Source organism: Silurus meridionalis, chromosome 14 (genome assembly GCF_014805685.1).
Source record: "Silurus meridionalis isolate SWU-2019-XX chromosome 14, ASM1480568v1, whole genome shotgun sequence".
NCBI classification, from domain to species: Eukaryota; Metazoa; Chordata; class Actinopteri; order Siluriformes; family Siluridae; genus Silurus; species Silurus meridionalis.
The window spans coordinates 23840797-23860434 of NC_060897.1; the positions used below are offsets into that span (position 1 = coordinate 23840797).

Genomic DNA, 19638 nt, shown 5'->3' on the forward strand with positions numbered 1-19638 from the left:
CAGTGTCTAGTGTGTTTGTAGTGTATATACAGTGTGTGTACGAAATGCAGTACAGTGTGTGTGTGTGTGTGTGTGTGTGTGTGTGTGTGTGTGTGTGTGTGTGTGTGTGTGTATGCGCAAGTAACAGTAGGTGTGATCTGGCAACCCGGTGAGGCGCGCGCTGTGCTCTGTGTCTCTGCGCTCGTGATCCCGCTGGGAGAGAAAGTGGCGCTCGAGCGCTCTGTGATCGACATCGCGGCCTCGAGCCTACAATGAATGGCTGTATCTGAGGGAGAGACACAAAGCGCGCGCGGGTGTGTGTACAGTGTGTGTGTACATGTAGTGTGTGTCGGACTGCTTCGCGTGAACACTCGGTAACGGCTCGAGCTCGGGGGTGAGTATCCTGTGTGTGAAGTGTGTGAGGGAAACCGGGGCGCCGTCAGTGTGTTGGTGGAGACGGTGGTGTGTTGTGGGGCCAGTGGAGGTCCCGGTGGAGGTCCCGGTAAAGGGCCGGTGGTGGTGGAGGGCCCGGTGGTGGGGGAGGGGCGCAGACGAGCGGTACCGACAAAAAGTTTAACCACTTCGCGGACCTCCGGATCATGGCGGCCGGCTCAGGCCTGACAGCTGCGGCGGGGTGTGCGCTGATGCCGGCAGAGTGTGTAGTAAAATTAAAGATGTGTGTGTGTGTAAAGCGCGGTTCGGTTTGGTGTTTCCGGTAGTAAACCGTGTCTTGGCGTTGTGTGAGACTCCCGAGACGCCGCTGGCAGAGTGTTTAGCGCTCGCAGCTGTGTGTGTCTCCCCCCGCCGCTGAGAGCTCAGTGGTTGAGTCCGGCTCGCCTGGCTGTGTCCCGGGATGACCTGTTGATGTGTGTGGAGTGAGACACGGTGCGGGGACCGGAGACAGTGCAGGGACCGGGGACCGTGCAGGGGACAAGAGACCGTAAAGGGGACCGGGGACAGCATGTGAACAAGCCTGAACACTGTTTCTGCGGGCGGGAGCAGCGCGGGACGCGGAGACACACCGGGTTCTCTCTCCGCCGTCGGGAGCTGAAGCGCGTGGCCGATCTCAGGTTTGTGCAGGCCTCCGGACGCCGCGCGCGCCACACGACCCGTACTGCAGTGGCACACACACACACACACCGCGGGCACGGCGGTACGCGCATACCGAACTCCGCCGCGTTTCCTCGTTTTTTGCGTGTGTTATAGCTCTTCTTCTTCAACCGTGTGTTTTGGCGTCGGCGAGCGCCCACGCAACGTGCCTGCGCGAACACACACACACACACACACACACACACCCCGACTGCCTGCCTGGCACACAGCGGTCACGGCCGGATTGAGAACCGCTGCTCCAGCCACATCAGCGCGAGACCTGAGGTCTGAGTCATTGACTGATTTATCCTGACACACACACACACACGGTCCGGTTCCGATCACGTGCACACCGAACTGCAGCGCTGTGTGTGAGAGATCTTCAGTGTGTTATTTATAATGTCTCACTACACAACCCGATCACTTCAACACAACTCAGACGTGTGCGTGCGCGTGAGTGTGTAGTGTTGTGTAGAATCCTGATCACTCGGTTCTGTCAGAACATTCCACAGCTTCTTTAAGAACTTTTAAGTAACCGTCACAGTAGTTTTACTGGAGTTGACCTGAACAGACCAGAGGGTTCTCCTCATACAGACGCGTGTGTGCGCACTGGTGTGGACCAGTCTGAGAACATTTCCTCATAAATAAACAAAGCGTAATGCTGCAGTTAAAAACTGTAAAGGTGTAATGAAGGTCCTGCAGGACTCACGTTATAATCATGTTATAAACCCTCCTGTTTGGAGCCCAAGCAAATCGTTCTTTAAATGTTCCTCTAAAGTTTTTCAAAGCATACTCTCTGGAATCCTTTTAGCTGGGGATCCACCCTGTAGTGTTCTGGCCACGCCCCCTACATCAGTTACTATATCAGTGTGTAAGCCGAGGTGTGCGCGCGCGCGCGCGTGTGTGTGTGTGTGTGTGTGTTCATGAAATTTGTAGGATTACATCATGAAGACACACCCATGTCTGCTGAGATGTTCACACATTGTATATCAGGTGTGAATTATTAGGAGAACTGTACACTTCCTCTGATGACTCATGGGTTCATTGTGAGCTTCAGGTAGAGTTCGGATTGAGGTTGTGTGTGGGGTCCAGTGTGCGTTCAAGTGTGAGTTTGCCTGTAAATTTGAGGTTAAGTGTGAGGTTGAGGTTGATCATGGGGTTGAGGTTTAGTGAGAGGTTAAGGTTCAGTGTGTGGTTGATTGTGCGGATGTGGTTGATTGCGAGGTTTAGTGTGTGGTAGAGGTTCAGTGTGTGGTTGATGTTGAGGTTCAGTGTGGTTGAGGTTTGGTGTGAGGTTGGGGTTCAGTGTGAGGTTGAGGTTCGCTCTGAGGCTGCGGTTCAGTGCGAGGTTGATTGTAAGTTTCGTGTGAGGTTGAGGTTTAGTGTGTGGTTGATTGAGGTTGAGGTTCGATGTAAGGTTGAGGTTCAGTGTGTGGTTGATTGTAAGGTTCTGTGTGAGGTTGAGGTTCAATGTGTAGTTGATTGTGGGGTTGAGGCTCAGTGTGTGGTTGGTGTGAGGTTCAGTGTGAGGTTGAGGTTCGATGTGAGGTTTGGTATGAGGTTCAGTGTGGTTGATTGTGAGGTTCGGTGTGAGGTTGAGGTTCAGTGTGGTTGATTGTGGGGTTTGGTGTGAGGTTGAGGTTCAGTGTGTGGTTGATTGTGGGGTTGAGGCTCAGTGTGTGGTTGATTGTGAGGTTCGTGTGAGGTTGAGGCTCAGTGTGCAGTTGATTGTGGGGTTCGTTGTGAGGTTGAGGTTTGGTGTGAGGTTGAGGTTGATCATGGGGTTGAGGTTTAGTGAGAGGTTAAGGTTCAGTGTGTGGTTGGTGTGAGGTTGGGGTTCAGTGTGAGGTTGAGGCTCAGTGTGTGGTTGATTGTGGGGTTCGTGTGAGGTTGAGGCTCAGTGTATGGTTGATTGTGAGGTTTGGTGGGAGGTTGAGGTTCAGTGTGGTTGATTGTGGGGTGAGGTTGAGGTTCAATGTGTAGTTGATTGTGGGGTGAGGTTGAGGTTCAACATGTGGTTGAGGTTCGATGTGAGGTTTGGTGTGAGGTTCAGTGTGTGGTTGATTGTGGGGTTTGGTGTGAGGTTGAGGCTCAGTGTGTGGTTGATTGTGAGCTTGGTGTGAGCTTCAATGTGCAGTTGATTGTGAGGTTTGGTGTGAGGTTGAGCTTCAGTGTGTGGTTGATTGTGGGGTGAGGTTGAGGTTCAGTGTGGTTGATTGTGAGGTTGGTGTGAGGTTGAGGCTCAGTGTGTGGTTGATTGTGAGGTTTGGTATGAGGTTCAGTGTGGTTGCTTGTGGGGTTCGGTGTGAGGTTGAGGCTCAGTGTGGTTGATTGTGGGGTTTGGTGTGAGGTTGAGGCTCAGTGTGTGGTTGATTGTGAGCTTCGTGTGAGCTTCAATGTGCAGTTGATTGTGAGGTTTGGTGTGAGGTTGAGCTTCAGTGTGGTTGATTGTGGGGTTCGGTGAGGTTGAGGTTCAGTGTGGTTGATTGTGAGGTTCGGTGTGAGGTTGAGGTTTAGTGTGTGGTTGATTGTGAGTTTGTGTGAGCTTCAGTGTGTGGTTGATTGTGAGGTTTGGTGTGAGGTTGAGCTTCAGTGTGTGGTTGATTGTGAGGTTCGGTGAGGTTGAGGCTCAGTGTGTGGTTGATTGTGAGGTTGTGTGAGGTTGAGGTTCAGTGTGTGGTTGATTGTGGGGTTGTGTGAGGTTGAGGTTCAGTGTGTGGTTGATTGTGGGGTTGGGTGTGAGGTTGAGCTTCAGTGTGTGGTTGATTGTGAGGTTTGGTGTGAGGTTGAGCTTCAGTGTGTGGTTGATTGTGGGGTTGTGTGAGGTTGAGGTTCAGTGTGGTTGATTGTGAGGTTGGTGTGAGGTTGAGGTTTAGTGTGTGGTTGATTGTGAGTTTGTGTGAGCTTCAGTGTGTGGTTGATTGTGAGGTTTGGTGTGAGGTTGAGCTTCAGTGTGTGGTTGATTGAGGTTTGGTGTGAGGTTGAGCTCAGTGTGTGGTTGATTGTGAGGTTGGTGTGAGGTTGAGGTTCAGTGTGGTTGATTGTGGGGTTGGTGTGAGGTTGAGCTTCAGTGTGTGGTTGATTGTGGGGTTGGTGTGAGGTTGAGCTTCAGTGTGTGGTTGATTGTGAGGTTTGGTGTGAGGTTGAGCTTCAGTGTGTGGTTGATTGTGGGGTTGGGTGTGAGGTTGAGCTTCAGTGTGTGGTTGATTGTGAGGTTTGGTGTGAGGTTGAGCTTCAGTGTGTGGTTGATTGTGGGGTTCGGTGTGAGGTTGAGCTTCAGTGTGTGGTTGATTGTGAGGTTTGGTGTGAGGTTGAGCTTCAGTGTGGTTGATTGTGGGGTTGGGTGTGAGGTTGAGCTTCAGTGTGTGGTTGATTGTGGGGTTTGGTGTGAGGTTGAGCTTCAGTGTGTGGTTGATTGTGGGGTTTGGTGTGAGGTTGAGCTTCAGTGTGTGGTTGATTGTGAGGTTCAATATGTGGTTGATGTTGAGGTTCAACATGTGGTTGAGGTTCGATGTGAGGTTTGGTGTGAGGTTCAGTGTGTGGTTGATTGTGGGGTTTGGTGTGAGGTTGAGGCTCAGTGTGGTTGATTGTGAGCTTGTGTGAGCTTCAATGTGCAGTTGATTGTGAGGTTTGGTGTGAGGTTGAGCTTCAGTGTGTGGTTGATTGTGGGGTGAGGTTGAGGTTCAGTGTGGTTGATTGTGAGGTTCGGTGTGAGGTTGAGGCTCAGTGTGTGGTTGATTGTGAGGTTTGGTATGAGGTTCAGTGTGGTTGCTTGTGGGGTTCGGTGTGAGGTTGAGGTTGAGGTTCAGTGTGGTTGATTGTGGGGTTTGGTGTGAGGTTGAGGCTCAGTGTGTGGTTGATTGTGAGCTTGGTGTGAGCTTCAATGTGCAGTTGATTGTGAGGTTTGGTGTGAGGTTGAGCTTCAGTGTGTGGTTGATTGTGGGGTTCGTGTGAGGTTGAGGTTCAGTGTGGTTGATTGTGAGGTTCGGTGTGAGGTTGAGGTTTAGTGTGTGGTTGATTGTGAGTTTCGGTGTGAGGTTCATTGTGTGGTTGATTGTGAGGTTTGGTGTGAGGTTGAGCTTCAGTGTGTGGTTGGTTGTGGGGTTCGGTGTGAGGTTAAAGCTCAGTGTGTGGTTGATTGTGAGGTTCGGTGTGAGGTTGAGGTTCAGTGTGTGGTTGATTGTGAGGTTGGTGTGAGGTTGAGGTTCAGTGTGTGGTTGATTGTGGGGTTGGGTGTGAGGTTGAGCTTCAGTGTGTGGTTGATTGTGAGGTTTGGTGTGAGGTTGAGCTTCAGTGTGTGTGGTTGATTGTGGGGTTGGTGTGAGGTTGAGCTTCAGTGTGGTTGATTGTGAGGTTGTGTGAGGTTGAGCTTCAGTGTGTGGTTGATTGTGAGTTTGGTGTGAGGTTGAGCTTCAGTGTGTGGTTGATTGTGAGGTTGTGTGAGGTTGAGCTTCAGTGTGGTTGATTGTGAGGTTGGTGTGAGGTTGAGCTTCAGTGTGGTTGATTGTGGGGTTGGGTGTGAGGTTGAGGTTCAGTGTGTGGTTGATTGTGGGGTTTGGTGTGAGGTTGAGCTTCAGTGTGTGGTTGATTGTGAGGTTTGGTGTGAGGTTGAGCTTCAGTGTGTGGTTGATTGTGAGGTTGGTGTGAGGTTGAGCTTCAGTGTGTGGTTGAGGTTTGGTGTGAGGTTGAGCTTCAGTGTGTGGTTGATTGTGGGGTTGGTGTGAGGTTGAGCTTCAGTGTGTGGTTGATTGTGAGGTTTGGTGTGAGGTTGAGCTTCAGTGTGTGGTTGATTGTGGGGTTGGGTGTGAGGTTGAGCTTCAGTGTGTGGTTGATTGTGGGGTTTGGTGAGGTTGAGGTTGAGGTTCAGTGTGGTTGATTGTGGGGTTGAGCTTCAGTGTGGTTGATTGTGAGTTTGGTGTGAGGTTGAGGTTTGGTGTGTGGTTGATTGAGGTTTGGTGTGAGGTTCAGTGTGGTTGATTGTGAGGTTTGGTGTGAGGTTGAGCTTCAGTGTGTGGTTGATTGTGGGGTTGAGCTTCAGTGTGTGGTTGATTGTGGGGTTGAGCTTCAGTGTGTGGTTGATTGTGGGGTTTGGTGTGAGGTTGAGCTTCAGTGTGTGGTTGATTGTGGGGTTCATGCTGCTGATTAAATTTGGATTTTCTTCAGCAAAGCTCTGTGTTTGTTTCAGCTGCGTGTTAATTGCATTACAGTTGGACCACAGCATGTCAGATTCTTTAGAGAGATTCCTGTCTGCCTTTTCTGTTCTGTACCACACATGCAGACAGTCTCTCTCTCTCTCTCTCTCTCTCTCTCTCTCTCTCTCTCTCTCTCTCTCACTCACACACACACACACACACACACACACACACACACACACACACACACACACTGTGAGGCCTGAGGTTTATTTAAGAAGCACCCCCTTCGGCAAGTTTGTGTGTGTGTGTGTGTGTGTTGGCCAACTGTAAACAAGCCGTTTTGTCTGGTGTGTGTGTGTGTAAGGTAGTGAGTTATAAACAAAGAGGGCACTTCTTTCCCCTGAGGAGCCTCTTTACCCCTCTATACCCTCCAGTGAAGTCTCTCTGTTTGACATTAGGACTTTACCATTGTTCTTAATTTACCTGCAGCTTGACGAATATTTAGATTTGATCTCACACACATCCATCCATACACCCACCCACACACACATCCATCCATACACACACACATCCATCCATACACACACACACACACACATCCATACACCCACCCACACACATCCAGCCATACACCCACACACATCCAGCCATACACCCACACACACATCCATCCATACACCCACACATCCATCCATACACCCACACACATCCATCCATACACCCACACACACACACATCCATCCATACACCCACACACACATCCATCCATACACCCACACACACACACATCCATCCATACACCACACACACATCCATCCATACACACACACATCCATCCATACACATCCATCCACCCACACACACATCCATCCATACACCCACACACACACATCCATCCATACACCCACCCACACACATCCATCCATACACCACACACACATCCATCCATACAACCACACACACATCCATCCATACACCACACATCCATCCATACAACCACACACACATCCATCCATACACCCACACACACATCCATACACCCACACACATCCATCCATACACCCACACACATCCATCCATACACCCACACACATCCATCCATACACCCACACACACATCCATCCATACACACCACACACATCCATCCATACACCACACACATCCATCCATACACACACATCCATCCATACACACACATCCATCCATACACACACATCCATCCATACACCACACACATCCATCCATACACACACACACACACATCCATCCATACACACACACACACACATCCATCCATACACACACACACATCCATCCATACACACACATCCACACATCCATCCATACATACACACACATCCATCCATACACCCACACACACATCCACACACACACATCCATCCATACACCCACACACACATCCATACACCACACACATCCATCCATACACACATCCATCCATACACCACACATCCATCCATACACCCACACATCCATCCATACACCCACACACACACACATCCATACACCCACACACACACATCCATCCATACACCCACATCCATCCATACACACACACATCCATCCATACACCCACACCCATCCATCCATACACCCACACACACATCCATCCATACACCCACACACACATCCATCCATACACACACATCCATCCATCACACACATCCACACATCCATCCATACACCCACCCACACATCCATCCATCCATCCACACACACACATACACACATCCATCCATACACACATCCATCCATACACCACCCACACACACATCCATCCATACACCCACCCACACACATCCATCCATACACCCACCCACACATCCATCCATACACCCACCCACACATCCATCCATACACCCACATCCATCCATCCATACACCCACACCCACACATCCATCCATACACCCACACCCACATCCATCCATACACCCACCACACATCCATCCATACACCCACATCCATCCATCCATACACCCACACCCATCCATCCATACACACCCACACACATCCATCCATACACCCACCCACACACATCCATCCATACACCCACACATCCATCCATACACCCACACACACATCCATCCATACACCCACATCCATCCATCCATACACCCACCCACACATCCATCCATACACCCACATCCATCCATACACCCACATCCATCCATCCATACACCCACACACACATCCATCCATACACCCACATCCATCCATACACCCACATCCATCCATACACCCACCCACACATCCATCCATACACCCACACACACATATCCATCCATACACCCACACACACATATCCATCCATAGACCCACACACATATCCATCCATCCATACACACACACACACACATATCCATCCATACACACCACACACATCCATCCATACACCCACACACACACATCCATCCATCCACACACATCCATCCATCCACACACACACATCCATCCATACACCCACACACACATCCATCCATACACCCACACACACATCCATCCATACACCCACACACACATCCATCCATACACCCACACACACATCCATCCATACACCCACATCCATCCATACACCACACACATCCATCCATACACCCACACATCCATCCATACACCCACACACACATCCATCCATACACCACACACACACATCCATCCATACACCCACACACACATCCATCCATACACCCACACATCACATCCATCCATACACCCACACACACATCCATCCATACACCCACACACTCACATCCATCCATACACCCACACACTCACATCCATCCATACACCCACACACACACATCCATCCATACACCCACACACACATATCCATCCATACACCCACACACACATCCATCCATACACCCACACACACACATCCATCCATACACCCACACACATCCATCCATACACCCACACACACATCCATCCATACACACATACACACATATCCATCCATACACACATATCCATCCATACACACACACACACACACACACACACACACACACACACACACACACACACACACACACACACACATCCATCCATACACAAACATCCATACATACACATACACAGTGTATCATGAGCAGAACCTGGGTGTGTTCTCACCCCACTGTGGTCACACTCAGGATTAAGGATTAACTGTCTGTCAATCAAGTAACCTGCAGAAAGAGAATCAAACATGCAGTGTGCTCTGACCTGCTGTGTTTTGTAGGTTGTTGTGTGGGTTGTTGTGTGGGTGTACAGTTTTACAGGTTGTGTTGGTGTTTTCTTTAGGCTGTTCTGTGGGTTCTGTAGGTTGCTTTGCATGATATTTAGGTTGTTGATTCTGATGGTTTCGTAGATTGTTCTGTAGGTTCTATGGATTGTTTGTAGGTTGTTATAAACAAATACAAATAATATATAAAATTCTTTGGATGCGAAAAACTCAATGTTCATATTGTTCTTTTCCAAAGTGATTTTTGTGATTCTACACACACTGAAAATCTTCAAGATGTGTGTTTGAAAGACGAAGGTCCTGAAGGTTTCTCTCAGCTCTTACTGACTGGTTTATAAGCTTGACCTTTAACCTTGAACCTTTCTGTGGAAGCACAGTGTCTGACTCCAGCTTCCCATCCACTATTAAATACCTACTGATCCCATTTCTACTCTGTCCAAGCGCTGAGAATCAGTTGGCGCTGTTCCAAAGCACAATATCTTCTCAGTGACTCTGTAAGACTCATAATGCAGAGGAACCTCGTTATCAGGATGGTAAACTTCCAGGAAGAGTGAAAACAATTTTATCGATTGAAAGCTTTTTCACAAATGTGTGATGTTTAACCTTAGAGAGTGTGTGTTTTTGCTGGTTGAGATTCAGCCTCACCTGATGATCAGATTGTTAGATGGCAGTAGTGAATGTGTGTGAGCTCAGCAGAAGCAGAACGCTGTGGTTTCATGTTATTGTAAGGAGTGAGTTGTGAGTCTTCTGGTTTGGAAGTCTTGACTAGCGAGCAGAAACTAGCAGTGACCAAACTGAAGAAAATTAGTTTTTCTGCATCAAAAAGTTATTTTGTGATTTTCCAAACCCTCTGAAATAAACACTCAAAAGATCATAAAGATTCCAAAGACATTATTCATAGTGTTTCAGTTCTGTAATGTTCCTGATGGAGTAATTTCTGTCTTGTTGCTCCCCTTAGAGTTCCGTGGTGGTGCCGGCCGTAGCGCCATGGCTCAGACTCTTCAGATGGCGATCCCCAACTTTGGCAACAACGTTCTGGAGTGTCTGAATGAGCAGCGGCTACAGGGCCTGTACTGTGATGTGTCTGTGGTGGTGAAAGGCCATGCCTTCAAGGCGCATCGGGCCGTACTGGCAGCCAGTAGCGCATACTTCCGTGACCTCTTCAACAGTGGTGCTGGGAGCAAAGCCCCGGCCGTGGTGGAGCTGCCGCCCGCTGTTCAGCCTCAGAGCTTCCAGCAGATTCTGGCCTTCTGCTACACAGGCCGCCTCAGCATGAACGTTGGCGATCAGTTCCTCCTCATGTACACTGCTGGCTTCCTGCAGATCCAGCAGATTATGGAGAAAGGCACAGAGTTCTTCCTGAAGGTCAGCTCACCCAGCTGTGACTCTCAGGGCCTCCACGTCGAGGAAACACCACCATCTGAACCTCAGAGTCCAGTTACTCAGACAACAGTCAGTGTCTCGGCCAACGGAGGAGGAGGAGGAGGGGTAGCAGTGACTGCCACCAGCCGCCCTGCGTCCTGTCTCACCCCGCTGCCTCTTGTGTCCCGAGTGAAGGCCGAGCAGCCCGAGGTTTCACCCTACTCTGTGGTCTGCACTCCTGTGGCCAAGCGTCTTTGGGAAGGTGGGAGTCGGGACGGTACCGGGGCGTCTGGGGGATCCGGTGGACGCAAGGCGGCACGATTTTCGCAGGAGACAATGCGTGGTAGTGCGATCCAGCCACAGGGACTGGCTGTAGGAATGGGCGTGGGACCTGGAGGCCATGCCGCTAACGTTAACGGCAATGGGAATGGTTCCAGCAGCAGCGCCACCCCCGAGGGCACTAGCCCTGGCACTGTGAGTGCTTATACCAGCGACTCTCCCATCTCTTATCACGATGATGAGGAGGAAGAAGAGGCGGCAGAGGACGGGGCTGAGGAACAGTACAGGCAGATCTGCAACATGTACACCATGTACAGCATGCTCAACATGGGCGCTGCAGGTGAGACGCTACACGCTAACTTAGAACACGTGATCTAACGAAACCACACACTAATGATGTGTACACGGTGTGTTATTTCATCCCTTTACATCTGTTAATGATTTCAGTTAATAATGTGTTTTTATTTGAGGGGGTGGGCTTTATGAGAATGGCTTCCCATTGGCCCGTGAGGTTTTGATTGACAGCTGTTTAAACTGCAGCAGTGGTGTATAATAGATACAACTGTTCATTTACTTTATTAATAACTGAAAGATGTTTAAGAGGAGAGTCATGTCACCGTTCTGCAGATAAATTACATTCAATACACTCACCAAAACACCTCATTACACTCGATAATACACTCGATAATACACTCACCAAAACACCTCATTACACTCGATATTACACTCACCAAAACACCTCATTACACTCGATATTACACTCGATAATACACTCACCAAAACACCTCATTACACTCGATATTACACTCGATGATACACTCACCAAAACACCTCATTACACTCGATAATACACTCACCAAAACACCTCATTACACTCGATAATACACTGATAATACACTCACCAAAACACCTCATTACACTCGATAATACACTCACTAAAACACCTCATTACACTCGATAATACACTCGATAATACACTCACCAAAACACCTCATTACACTCGATAATACACTCACCAAAACACCTCATTACACTCGATAATACACTCGATAATACACTCACCAAAACACCTCATTACACTTGATATTACACTCTATAATACACTCACCAAAACACCTCATTACACTCGATAATACACTCGATAATACACTCACCAAAACACCTCATTACACTCGATAATACACTCACCAAAACACCTCATTACACTCGATATTACACTCGATAATACACTCACCAAAACACCTCATTACACTCGATAATACACTCGATAATACACTCACCAAAACACCTCATTACACTCAATAATACACTCACCAAAACACCTTATTACACTCGATAATACACCGATAATACACTCGATAATACACTCACCAAAACACCTCATTACACTCGATAATACACTCACCAAAACACCTCATTACACTCGATAATACACTCATAATACACTCACCAAAACACCTCATTACACTCAATAATACACTCACCAAAACACCTTATTACACTCGATAATACACTCGATAATACACTTCGATAATACACTCACCAAAACACCTCATTACACTCGATAATACACTCACCAAAACACCTCATTACACTCGATATTACACTCGATAATACACTCGATAATACACTCACCAAAACACCTCATTACACTCGATATACACTCGATAATACACTCACCAAAACACCTCATTACACTCGATATTACACTCACCAAAACACCTCATTACACTCGATAATACACTCACCAAAACACCTCATTACACTCAATACACTCCATAATACACTCGTTATACTCGATAATACACTCACCAAAACACCTCATTACACTCGATAATACACTCGATAATACACTCATCAAAACACCTAATTACACTCGATAATACTCATTAATACACTCAATACACTCACCAAAACACCTTATTACACTCGATAATACACTCGATAATACACTTCATAATACACTCACCAAAACACCTCATTACACTCGATAATACACTCACCAAAACACCTCATTACACTCGATAATACACTCATAATACACTCACCAAAACACCTCATTACACTCAATAATACACTCACCAAAACACCTTATTACACTCGATAATACACTCGATAATACACTCACCAAAACACCTCATTACACTCGATAATACACTCACCAAAACACCTCATTACACTCGATATACACTCGATAATACACTCGATAATACACTCACCAAAACACCTCATTACACTCGATATTACACTCGATAATACACTCACCAAAACACCTCATTACACTCGATATACACTCACCAAAACACCTCATTACACTCGATAATACACTCACCAAAACACCTCATTACACTCAATAATACACTCGATAATACACTCGTTATACTCGATAATACACTCACCAAAACACCTCATTACACTCGATAATACACTCGATAATACACTCATCAAAACACCTAATTACACTCGATAATACACTCGTTAATACACTCATCAAAACACGTCATTACACTCGATAATACACTCATTAATACACTCGTTAAGACACTCGTTATACTCGATAAAACACTCACCAAAACACCTCATTACACTCGATAATACACTCATTAATACACTCGCTAATACACTCGTTAATACACTCACAATACACTCGATATACACTCGATAATACACTCATAATACACTCGATAATACACTCCATAATACACCTCGTTAATACACTCCATAATACACCCATAATACACTCCATAATACACTCGCTAATACACTCGATATTACACTCGATAATACACTCATAATACACTCCATAATACACTCGATATTACACTCGATAATACACTCGTTAATACACTTGTTAATACACTCACCAAAACACCTCATTACATTCGATAATACACTCGTTAATACACTCCATAATACACTCGTTAATACACTGGTTACACTCGTTAATACACTCCATAATACACTCCATAATACACTCATAATACACTGGTTACACTGCTAATACACCCATAATACACTCCATAATACACTCTAATACACTCCATACACTCGTTAATACACTCATAATACACTCCATAATACACTGGTTACACTCGTTAATACACTCCATAATACACTCGTTAATACACTCCATAATACACTTGTTAATACACTGGTTACACTCGTTAATACACTCCATAATACACTCGTTAATACACTCCATAATACACTCCATAATACACTCGTTAATACACTCCATAATACACTCGTTAATACACTCCATAATACACTCGTTAATACACTCCATAATACACTTGTTAATACACTCCATAATACACTCGTTAATACACTGGTTACACTCGTTAATACACTCGTTAATACACTCCATAATACACTCGTTAATACACTCCATAATACACTTTCGTTAATACACACTGGTTACACTCGTTAATACACTCCATAATACACTCGTTAATACACTCATTAATACACTCCATACACTCGTTAATACACTCCATAATACACTCGTTAATACACTCCATAATACACTTGTTAATACACTCCATAATACACTTGTTAATACACTCGTTAATACACTCCATAATACACTCGTTAATACACTCGACAATACACTTAATACACTCCATAATACACTCGTTAATACACTCCATAATACACTCGTTAATACACTCGACAATACACTTAATACACTCCATAGTACACTCGTTAATACACTCCATAGTACACTCGTTAATACACTGGTTACACTTGATAATACACTCCATAATACACTCGTTAATACACTCCATAATACACTCGTTAATACACTGGTAACACTCCATAATACACTCCATAATACACTCCATAATACACTCGATAATACACTCCATAATACACTCGATAATACACTTCATAATACACTCGATAATACACTTCATAATACACTCGTTAATACACTCCATAATACACTCGTTAATACACTCCATAATACAATCGATAATACACTCGTTAATACACTCCATAATACAATCGATAATACACTCCATAATACACTCCATAATACACTCCATAATACACCGATAATACACTCGATAATACACTCGATAATACACTCCATAATACACTCGATAATACACTCCATAATACACTCGTTAATACACTCCATAATACACTCAATAATACACTCCATAGTACACTCGTTAATGCACTCGATAATACACTCGTTAATACACTCCATAATACACTCGTTAATACACTCCATAATACACTCAATAATACACTCCATAGTACACTCTTTAATACACTCGATAATACACTCGTTAATACACTCCATAATACACTCGTTAATACACTCCATAATACACTTGTTAATACACTCCATAGTACACTCGTTAATGCACTCGATAATACACTCATAATACACTCGTTAATACACTCCATAATACACTCGTTAATACACTCCATAATACACTTGTTAATACACTCCATAATACACTCGTTAATACACTCCATTCATTTCATTTGCGGCATTTGGCAGACGCCCTTATCCAGAGCGACTTACAACTGAGCAGGGAGGTTTTAGGGCTTTGCTCAAGGCCCAGCAGTGGCAGCGGATTTGAACCTGTGATCTTCTGATCCAAAGCCCAATGCCTTAACCACTGAGCTGCCACACACACTGGTTACACTCCATAATACACTCCATAATACACTGCTAATACACTCGTTACACTCCATAATACACCTCGATAATACACTCGTTAATACACTGGTTACACTCCATAATACACTCGTTAATACACTCCATAATACACCTCGTTAATACACTCCATAATACACTCGTTAATACACTGGATACACTCGTTAATACACTCCATAATACACTCGCCAATACACTCCATAATACACTCCATAATACACTCGATAATACACTGATAATACACTCCATAATACACACTCGTTAATACACTCCATAATACACTCGTTAATACACTCCATAATACACTCGATAATACACTCCATAGTACACTCGTTAATACACTCGATAATACACTCGTTAATACACTCCATAATACACTCGTTAATACACTCCATAATACACTTGTTAATACACTCCATAATACACTCGTTAATACACTCCATAATACACTCGATAATACACTCCATAATACACTCGTTAATACACTCCATAATACACTCGTTAATACACTCCATAGTACACTCGTTAATACACTCCATAATACACGTTAATACACTCCATAATACACGTTAATACACTCCATAATACACTTGTTGATACACTCGTTAATACACTCCATAATACACTCGTTAATACACTCCATAATACACTCGTTAATACACTCGACAATACACTTGTTAATACGCTCCATAGTACACTCGTTAATACACTCCATAATACACTTGTTAATACACTCCATAATACACTCGTTAATACACTCCATAGTACACTTGTTAATACACTCCATAATACACGTTAATACACTCATAATACACTCCATACACTCGTTAATACACTCCATAATACACTCGTTATACACTCCATAATACACTCGATAATACACTCGTTAATACACTCCATAATACACACTCCATAATACACTCGTTAATACACTCCATAATACACTCGTTAATACACTCCATAATACACTCGATAATACACTCGTTAATACACTCCATAATACACTCGTTAATACACTCCATAATACACTCCATAGTACACTCTTTAATACACTCCATAATACACGTTAATACACTCAATAATACACTTGTTAATACACTCGTTAATACAGTCCATAATACACTCGTTAATACACTCCATAATACCGTTAATACACTCCATAATACACTCGTTAATACACTCCATAATACACTCGTTAATACACTCCATACACTCGTTAATACACTCCACAATACACTCGTTAATACACTCGTTAATACACTCGTTAATACACTCCATAATACACTCGTTAATACACTCCATAGTACACTCGTTAATACACTCCATAGTACACTCGTTAATACACTCCATAATACACTCGTTAATACACTCCATACACTCGTTAATACACTCCATAATACACTCGTTAATACACTCCATAATACCGTTAATACACTCATAATACACTCGACAATACACTCGTTAATAAACTCCATAATACACTCGTTAATACACTCGACAATACACTCGTTAATACGCTCCATAGTACACTCGTTAATACACTCCATAATACACTCGTTAATACACTCCATAATACACTCGTTAATACACTCCATAATACACTCGTTAATACACTCCATAGTACACTTGTTAATACACTCCATAATACACTCGTTAATACACTCCATAATACACTCGTTAATACACTGGTTACACTCCATAATACACTCGTTAATACACTCCATAATACACTTGTTAATACACTCGACAATACACTCGTTAATAAACTCCATAATACACTCGACAATACACTCGTTAATACGCTCCATAGTACACTCGTTAATACACTCCATAGTTCACTCGTTAATACACTCCATAATACACTCGTTAATACACTCCATAATACACTGTTAATACACTCCATAATACACTCGTTAATACACTCCATAGTACACTCGTTAATACACTCATAATACACTCGACAATACACTCGTTAATAAACTCCATAATACACTCGTTAATACACTCGACAATACACTCGTTAATACGCTCCATAGTACACTCGTTAATACACTCCATAGTACACTCGTAATACACTCCATAATACACTCGTTAATACACTCCATAATACACTCGTTAATACACTCCATAATACACTCGTTAATACACTGGTTACACTCGTTAATACACTTGTTATACTTAATCATACACTCACCAAAACACCTTATTATACTCAATAATATACTCGTTAATACACTCGTTATTCTCAATACATTTGTTACTATATTCATTGATTAATTCACAGTAACACTGTAACACAGGAATATGTTTGTATTGTATAGAATTGTGATTGGTCACTAACAGGTTTCATATGAACACTGTGTGAGATATGAAAATGAGTTTTAAATAGAGTTTGATGCATTTGAGAACCACACAGCTGTTATTCTCAGTAATTGTACAGTTTTTTTAAACAGTGTAAATCAATTTTGGCGTCAGTGTTGCTGCATTTATGAAAACTAAAGGGCATTGTGGGAAATATTTAAAATCTCATCTTCATTTTAATATATAGTTTCAACTTTGAGAATAATTCGTTACATAAATTTAGAACTGGTCTAAAAGCAGCTTTAGATCCGTGTGTGTGTGTGTGTGTGTGTGTGTGTGTGTGTGTTGGGGTGTTTCTGTGAGTGAATGAGTGACAGACATTAGTGTTGAAAATAGGTGGAGAGTTTTGAGATAAAGCCTGAGCAGATGGTGAAGAGAATGTGTTAATGAATCTCTCTCTCTCTCTCTCTCTCTCTCTCTCTCTCTCTCTCTCTTTAGCGGGCGAGAGAGTGGAGGCACTCCCGGATCACTCTGAGACTCGGAGTCGAATGCGTGGACGTCAGGACCTGGCCTCTCTCCCTGCAGAACTCATCGCTCAGATCGGAAACCGCTGCCACCCCAAACTCTATGAGGAGGGCGACCCTGCTGAGAAACTGGAGCTCGTCACAGGTTACAGCTCACTCTTTACTCTCATCACACCTTAACTACACTCTACACCTTAACTACACACTACACCTTAACTACACTCTACACCTTAACTACACACTACACCTTAACTACACTCTACACCTTAACTACACTCTACACCTTTACTACACACTACACCTTAACTACACTCTACACCTTAACTACACCCTACACCTTAACTACACTCTACACCTTTACTACACACTACACCTTAACTACACCTACACCTTAACTACACCTACACCTTAACTACACTCTACACCTTAACTACACCTACACCTTAACTACACTCTACACCTTTACTACACACTACACCTTAACTACACTCTACACCTTAACTAGACTTTATACCTCAACCACACCCACTCAACACCTAAACTACACTCTACACCTTAACTACACTCTACACCGTAACTAGACTTTATACCTCAACCACACCCACTCTACACCTTTACTACACTACACCTTAACTATACTCTACACCTGAACTACACTCTACACCTTAACTAGACTTTATACCTCAACCACACCCACTCTACACCTAAACTACACTCTACACCTTAACTACACTCTACACCTTAACTAGACTTTATACCTCAACCACACCCACTCTACACCTAAACTACACTCTACACCTTAACTACACACTACACCTTAACTAGACTTTATACCTCAACCACACCACTCTACACCTTTACTACACTACACCTTAACTATACACCTAAACTACACTCTACACCTGAACTACACTCTACACCTTAACTAGACTTTATACCTCAACCACACCCACTCTACACCTAAACTACACTCTACACCTTAACTACACTCTACACCTTAACTAGACTTTATACCTCAACCACACCCACTCTACACCTAAACTACACTCT

The 19638-nt window shown here is 44.2% G+C and overlaps 1 protein-coding gene across 2 annotated transcripts in view; it reads left to right on the forward strand.

Annotated features, from left to right (window-relative positions):
* The first annotated feature begins 161 nt into the window (after nucleotides 1-161).
* The window catches only part of LOC124396317 (nucleus accumbens-associated protein 1), a 22534-nt gene continuing 3057 nt past the window's right edge, over nucleotides 162-19638 (forward strand). The window contains exons 1-3 of one of the 2 annotated variants that reach the window (XM_046865403.1): nucleotides 162-373; nucleotides 10406-11428; nucleotides 18563-18733. In XM_046865403.1, coding sequence (XP_046721359.1) covers nucleotides 10435-11428; nucleotides 18563-18733 — 1165 coding nt within the window. In that variant the 5' untranslated portion in view covers nucleotides 162-373; nucleotides 10406-10434. Of the gene's footprint in view, nucleotides 374-574; nucleotides 1050-10405; nucleotides 11429-18562; nucleotides 18734-19638 lie in introns of those variants that run through there. The other variant, XM_046865402.1, reaches the window with a different exon arrangement.